An 8130-nucleotide genomic window follows, 5' to 3' on the forward strand; every position below is an offset into this window, starting at 1 on the left:
AATCAATCAGTCAATCAGTCAATCAATCAATCAGTCAATCAGTCAATCAATCAGTCAATCAATCAATCAGTCAATCAATCAATCAATCAGTCAATCAATCAATCAATCAATCAATCAATCAATCAATCAATCAGTCAATCAGTCAATCAATCAACCAATCAGATCCAAAAATATGGTAGCTTCAATCAAGGCAAGAGTATGCATGTCCAAAACAAAAAAAAACCTGTAACTGCATCATTAAAATTGCATATATTTTATTGCTTTCAAGTTTTCAAATACTTTTTAACATCAGTTTTGAATCATTCAAACTTTTTTTTTCTAACTAATTGAATATAATACTGATCAAATGCAATCAATCTGTAAATAAATACAACACATTATAAATACAGAATTGTTTACACATCAGTTTTTATTAACAAAAAAAAATATATATATATATATATATATATATATATATATATATATATATATATATATATATATATATATATATATATATTTTATTTATTTATTTATTTATTTTACATTTTGTCCAAAAATATATATACCTTAGAAATTCTAAAAATGAAATGCAAAACTTTAATACTAAAATAATACAATTATAAGACACTAAAAGCCACACATAATTTATTATTATTATTATTTAAATTTTTAAAATATCAATATTTTCATATTGTAGCTTTATTCAATTATTATTATATAGGTAATTATTTCAGGAACAATACTTATTAATATAATTATATTTTTAGATGTATTATATACAATTTCCGCTTTTAAAACAATGCATCCTACTATTTGTTATACTATTTTTTTTATATAATTTATCATTGTATAAAGCAGTGTTTTTCAGCCCTGGTCCTGGGCACCCCCCAGCACTCCTTTATCAAACACACCTGATTTAACGCATGATCTCTCACAGAAACAACAGGACCTGAAATGGATGTGACAGATAATTCTTTAACAGATAAAAGAGACAGTGTTGGAGGGGGGGCCCAGGACCGGGGTTGAGAAACATTGGTATAAGCACACATTTTTGTCTGTTTATTTATTAAGAACAATTAAAACAACACTGTTTACCAAAGTACCCTGCAATAATAAAAAAATATACTCTAACAAAACTAAAAGGAAAGCGAAAAAAATGATTAAAAACAACCTAAACTGTATTGTTCAGCCTGTCGTTCGCCTCTCGGCCGCGGGGGGCGGTATTGGGTTGAAGGAACACGACAGAGCGCGTGTGAATCAATAGAAGAAGAACTTGTTTCCCACAGTTCTGTGCGCCCGCAGCCATTTCGATTCCCTCACCTGCAGTTTAACGTGCTGCAGCTCAAACTCAACGTTTGTTCTCCGATTTATTTTTTTTTAATTTCACGCGTTTGCTCCAGAAGAAGATTTTTGTGCGCGGGCGCGTGTGAAGACTTTGAATCGCCAACATGCCGCGGATTATGATCAAAGGAGGCGTGTGGCGCAACACTGAGGTTTGTTTAGAAAACACTCAATATTTCAGCCGTAAAACTCCAATAATCACCACCGTTATATTCATCAAAGGCATTTATACTTCACCTGGTGAATAGTTATTGGGATGTGTGCAAATATCCGCACTGCTGTGTTTTTATTGACTTCCTTCCGTTCCTTATAACGTTCGCTGTATGTTGTGATGTGGACAGCCTTCAGCTTCTGCTAAAATGTGTTTACTATTTTTTATATATATATATAGAATGAATAAAATGCCAAAAACATGCTTGCAATTGCAATTTACATGCATACCACACAATTTATATTGTAACTTGTAATCTTGTTCAAAACAATGCGCGAAAATACTAAGATTGATGAAATATGAGTTTTTAATAATTGTTTATCAAATGCCAAGTTAAATATTATTGTTAATTGCACGTGTATTAACTCGTAAAGCAAATATTTTTGTGTGTATATATATATATATATATATATATATGTATATATGTGTGTGTGTGTGTGTGTGTGTATATGTATATATATATATATATATATATATATATATATATATATATATATATATATATATATATTTTATATATATATATATTTTAACATTCTTCTCCCTGACACTCTTATCTTCTTGATAAACAAGTACACTGACTTTCGAAAGAACATTTTATCAGGCTCATATTTGCTCATGGTGGAAGTTAGCCGTTCAATCCTAAAATAATTTCATCCTTATTTAAGCACAGCGTTAGAATAAAAAAAGCTTTTCGAAGCTGAAGTGAGATTAGAAAAGTAATCTGTCCTTTAAGTCGCCTTGCCGTCGCGTCCCCGACGTGTTATCCAAGACCTCTTCCTCAATCGTTCGTGTGTTTTATCAACAGGATGAGATTCTCAAAGCTGCTGTAATGAAATATGGCAAAAATCAGTGGTCTCGAATCGCGTCCTTGCTGCACCGCAAATCGGCCAAGCAGTGTAAAGCCAGATGGTGAGTTTATGCGACTCAAAGTATCTCAAAACCGGCGTTTTTAGCAGGCGCATTCGAATGTGCCGGGATGCCCAAACACGCGTGTTGTTCTCATATGCCGGATGTGATGTTTCTCTCACAGGTACGAGTGGCTGGATCCCAGCATCAAGAAAACAGAATGGTCACGTGAGGAAGAGGAGAAACTTCTTCACCTGGCCAAACTCATGCCCACCCAGTGGAGGACGATCGCCCCCATCATCGGACGGACGGCTGCTCAGTGTCTGGAGCATTACGAATATCTGCTGTACGTACGCTTTTTAAATAAAACTCACAATTCAGACTTGCAGAGACAATTGTAAACCTGCATTTTTCCACTGGATCGGACACACATGTGTGTCAAGCTTTCTTTGAAAAGTCACAATTGCGTTATACAAAATATTCCCAATTCTGACTTTGCTTCTTGCAGCTGCTGAGTTATTTGCTATTTTGAGGAAAAAAAGTCAACTCTGAACTGCGAGGCAGAATTCGTTTACAGTTCGGAAATTGCGAGAAGTCAGAATTGAGAAATTAAAAAGTTGTCTTTTTTTTTTTTTTTTAATCCTCTGGTGGTGCCCAGCTTCCATACGAACAACAAAGTGAAAAATGAAAAAAATTCGATATAAATCAGTTAATTTTCACAATCCAGTCTCTAATTCGAGCTCAGTGCAGTCATGTTGTTGTTGATGAAGAATTTGTTTGTTAATTCTCTATGATCACAGAGATAAAGCCGCTCAGAGAGAGAATGAAGACGACGTGGGCGATGACCCTCGCAAGCTTAAACCGGGAGAGATCGACCCAAACCCTGAGACCAAACCAGCCAGACCTGACCCTGTGGACATGGATGAAGGTGAGTGTCTGTAAAACCATCAGCTTCAACGCTATAAAACAACAAGGCGTGACATCCGTAAACCTCGTGTGCAGATGAGCTGGAGATGCTGTCTGAAGCCAGAGCTCGTCTGGCCAACACGCAAGGCAAGAAGGCAAAGCGGAAAGCCCGAGAGAAGCAGCTGGAGGAAGCACGGTGAGATCTGCTCTTATAAGAACGCACGTGTTTGTCAGACTGTACGATAGTGATAGTAAGGACTTGTATTGTTGGAAAAGATGCTTATTTTGACCACGTGCTGTTCTTTTTACCGTTTTATTCATTAAAGAATCTTGTGAAGTATCACAGGGTCCCAAAAACGTTAAGCAGCAAAGCTCTTTTCGTCAGCGTGTTGATGATAAATCAATCACGTGACGCCGAAGACTGAAGCAGTGGCTGATGACAATCCAGCTTTGTATTACAGGAATAAACTGTTTATTCAAATAGTTATCAATGCATCCTTGGAAAGCAGAAGGGACCTTTTAAGACTTTTGAACGCCGTTCGTATATATTTATGCGCCGGTGATGGCGTCGTAATGGGCACTTTGCTCGTCGTCATGCTCGAGATGTTAATTATGAAGCCATCCTCGCTCTTTTCTGTTTTCCGCAGTCGTCTGGCGGCGCTTCAGAAGCGCAGGGAGCTGCGAGCCGCGGGCATCGACATCCAGAGGAAGCGCAAGAAGAAGAGAGGTGTCGACTATAATGCCGAGATCCCGTTTGAGAAGAAACCCGCGCAGGGCTTCTACGATACGTCCATGGAGCAGTACGATCCTTTGGCACCAGACTTCAAACGACTGCGCCAGCAGCATCTCGATGGAGAACTCAGGAGGTGAGCGAGGCCGAGACGCGCCTCTTCCTGTAGAGCTGCGGGAGTTCGGTGTCCTGAGTGAGCGTGTTTTTGATCACCCCTGTGCTTTTTTTTGTGTGTGTGTGTAGTGAGAAGGAGGATCGCGACCGAAAGAAGGACAGACAGAAGATCAAGAAGAAAAAGGAGTCCGATCTGCCCTCGGCCATCCTGCAGACCAGTGGAGTGTCAGAGTTTACAAAGAAGAGGAGCAAACTGGTGCTTCCGGCGCCGCAGGTCAGAGATCTCACAGACTGTACTGCCTCATTAAAAAAAAAAAAACATCTACACAACCGTGAAACATTGTGCTATTAGCGTAAACGGAAATGTGAAACAAAACATTTGCAAAAAAACCTTTTAAATTACATGACGACTTTACAGAAATATAAATCCTGACAATATGAAATGAAAAGAGAATTCAGAATATACATAAACACTAAAATGGTGTATAAAACACCACTAAATTGAATAAAAAAACTAATAGAAATGACAAAAGCACATGAGTAAATGCTGTATTAGTATATAAATATTAATCGCTTAAATTAAATGTATAAAAATAGACAAGCACATCATTAAATAAACTGAATTTAAAATATTAATTAATAATATTTAATTATTAAAAAAGATTAACCACTCATTATGTCTTATAATTATTATAATAGTTTAATAAATGTTAGTTTCATTTGCATAAACTGAATTTTACTGATTTATTTTTGTTAATCTGTTTTTTTGAACTCCAGATCTCTGATGCTGAGTTGGAGGAGGTTGTGAAGCTGGGTCAGGCCAGCGAAATCGCCCGACAGACCGCCGAGGAGTCTGGAATCACAAACTCTGCCTCTAGCGCTCTTCTGTCCGAATACAACGTGACCAATAACTCCATGGCTCTGCGCACACCCAGAACTCCTGCGGCACAGGACAAGATCCTGCAGGTTGGGTCCAGTTCCTCGTACCTTTCAAGGCGTCCGTTTTGTACCCCGAGTCTCACTGCTCGCTGCTTTCACCCTCACAGGAAGCCCAGAACCTGATGGCACTTACTAACGTGGACACTCCTCTTAAAGGAGGCCTGAACACCCCCCTGCATGAGAGCGACTTCTCTGGCGTCACACCACAGAGACAGGTGGTCCAGACGCCCAACACGGTGCTGTCTACACCCTTCAGGTACCCAACCTGCATGAAAATATGCACTTTCACACGATAAACGTGGCTTAGAACGTTCAGACTTAGAGTCATCGCGTTAAATGTCTTCAAAAATAAAACACCGTGTTAAAGCTACACAAGATTGTGGTGATTTTGTCAAGGTTCACTGCAATGCGTTGCTTTGAGCAGCTTATTGCTTTAATAAAACACTACCAAGAGAAACACAAAGCAATGGTGTATAATATAGCAATAGGTATTAATATAAATGTATAAACCACCCAGTAATGCAGTTCACTACATTCAGGCTAGTTATGATTGGTCTGCTTTCATTAATTGAAGTAAATAAAATAATATAAATACTTTTTTTTTTCCTCTTTTTTTTTTACCTTAGCAGTTAACCGTAACAAACTCAAACTGAAATAAAAATAAATTATATTTAAAAACAAATATTTAAAAAAATGCCTGGAAACTCTTGTCTAAAATTAAACCAAAAAACGGAAATAAAATTAAAAGCTAATTCTAGATATTGCATAAACCAGAAGTAATATTAATGATATAAATGTTAATGGAAAAAGCCAGTGATGCAGTGTGTTAAATTTCAGGCTTGTTGTAATTGACACGTTGATACATAATTAAAATTTCATTACAGCTTTTGGGTCAGTAAGATTTATTTATTATAAGAAAGTCCGCAAGAACACATTCTTTTGATCAAAAGTGACATTAAAGACATTTGGAGTATTACTCTGGGTTTCTGTTTCAAATAAATGCTGCTCTTTTTAACTTTTCAAAAAATCCTGAAGTGTTATGCATATCAGATTATGTTAGGATCATTTCTGCAGGATCGCCACAAGAACAAATGACATTATAAACTATATTGATATACTAATACTGTTGTAAAATGTATTTATTTGATCATTTCGGAGAGCATAAGAAACTTAAAAGCATTACCAAACCCTGACCCCAAACTTTTGAACTTTTGAATATTAATGTCTTGTGATATTAAAGCATATGCTAAATTTCAAAGGTAATGAGCCGCGTGAATAATGACACTCTGCATATGGTTTCCCAGAACCCCCAGTCACGGAGCCGAGGGCATGACCCCTCACGGCGGGATGACTCCTAAACCCTCGGTGGGAGTGACCCCGGGCAGGACCCCGCTGCGGGACAAGCTCAACATCAACACGGAGGAGGGTGGCGTGGACTACAGCGACCCGTCATTCGCCAAACACTTGGTGCGTAACGCCCGCGATAACGAGCCTGACCTCACCTGAGATTTAAACCAGTCGTGGTGAGATGTTTTCCGTCTGTTCCAGCAAAGGGAGTCCCGCGAGCAGCTCCGGCTGGGCTTGATGTCTCTCCCGGTGCCCAAAAATGACTTCGAGATCGTTCTTCCCGAAAACGCTGAGAAAGAGCTGGAGGAAGCCGAGGTGGACGAGAGTTTTGTGGAGGATGCGGCCGAGATAGAGCTCCGTAAACAGGTCCGTTAACCGACGAGCTCCTTCTAACGCTGCTCTCTGAGATCTGTAAACACACGGCCGTCGCTCGGGACCCAGAGGGGGCTGTTTAGTGTTTATATGTTTGTTTTAGGTGTTGTTTATCTTGTGTGATATTTCCACAGGTCGCCCGATAAGCCGAGAGGGAGAAGGAGCTGCGCCAGAGACACACGTCAGTTCAGAGAGATTTACCAAGACCTTCAGAGGTGAGGAAATACACACACACACACACACACACACCTCAATCACCGTGTCCCAAAACTCTGATAGTTATAGTATTTAATCATTTGTTTTTACTGTTTGTTTTTTCCATGCGTCTCATTTTGTTTTTTTTATTGCTGTTTTTCCAATGTTTGAAGTGGATCAAAAAAGTTAATCAAACTTGTCCTAAGAGAAGAACGCATTTTGGTTTTAGGTTTGAGGACAACTTTGAAAGCTTTTGATCCACTTCAAATGTTGACTACTATATTTATTTTTCCGTTTCACTTCATTTCACTTTTCGTAATATTTGTTCTTTTTTTATTTCAGTTAGCAAATGTTCTGACATTATATTCAATAACTCACACATGTAAAAAAAAAATAAGACTTTATATATATATATATATATATATATATATATATATATATATATATATATATATATATATATATATATATAAAAATTTAAAAAATATATATATAAAAATATTTAAAAATATATATATATATATAAAAATATTTTAAAATATATATTTTTATTATACTACAATTATTTTTATTATAATTATTATTACAATTATTTTTATTATTGTTTTTATTACAATTTTTATTGTTTCATTATTTATTACAATTGTTTTTTATTATTATTTTTATTATAATTATTTATTACAATTGTTTTTAATTATTATAATTCTTTTTTTTTTTTTTTTTTTTTTTATTTAGTTGCAAATGTGACACTTCTTGTCTAATCTTTTTATTTCTTCCCAGTTTTAAGTGTTTTTGTAGTTGTAGTTCTACACATTTTTAATACGTAGTTTTAATTTCAGGTTTAGTAGTTTAAACTTTCATTTAGTCATTTAGTGCTGGCTTATATTGCACAGTAATGTGGGGCAGAACCTTATTAGCTGTTGCAGTGTGTAGGACTATCTATCCTCATTAGGTTACAGGGAAGTCTAAACTAATGCCGTGTGTGTGTTTTCAGGTGAATGAGACTATACTCCGGCCTCATAACGTGGAGCCGCCGCTGACAGACCTGCAGCAGGCTGAAGAACTCATTAAGAAAGAAATGATCACCATGATCCACTTCGACTGTCTGCATCACCCCTTCAGCGAAGCGCAAGCCAAGAAGGGG

The 8130-nt window shown here is 36.9% G+C and overlaps 1 protein-coding gene across 1 annotated transcript in view; it reads left to right on the forward strand.

The window, feature by feature from the left end:
• Positions 1-1257: 1257 nt before the first annotated feature.
• Positions 1258-8130, forward strand: part of cdc5l (CDC5 cell division cycle 5-like (S. pombe)) — a 12121-nt gene continuing 5248 nt past the window's right edge. Inside the window, 13 exon segments of the mRNA XM_043263480.1 lie at positions 1258-1475; positions 2343-2446; positions 2568-2729; positions 3184-3311; positions 3386-3485; positions 3937-4155; positions 4263-4407; positions 4911-5099; positions 5180-5328; positions 6377-6539; positions 6621-6785; positions 6926-7006; positions 7981-8130. The exon segment at positions 7981-8130 is cut by the window's right edge and continues 93 nt beyond it. Of these exon segments, the coding sequence (XP_043119415.1) occupies positions 1431-1475; positions 2343-2446; positions 2568-2729; positions 3184-3311; positions 3386-3485; positions 3937-4155; positions 4263-4407; positions 4911-5099; positions 5180-5328; positions 6377-6539; positions 6621-6785; positions 6926-7006; positions 7981-8130 (1800 nt within the window). The 5' untranslated portion in view covers positions 1258-1430.

The sequence above is a fragment of the Puntigrus tetrazona genome, chromosome 17, assembly GCF_018831695.1.
Source record: "Puntigrus tetrazona isolate hp1 chromosome 17, ASM1883169v1, whole genome shotgun sequence".
NCBI classification, from domain to species: Eukaryota; Metazoa; Chordata; class Actinopteri; order Cypriniformes; family Cyprinidae; genus Puntigrus; species Puntigrus tetrazona.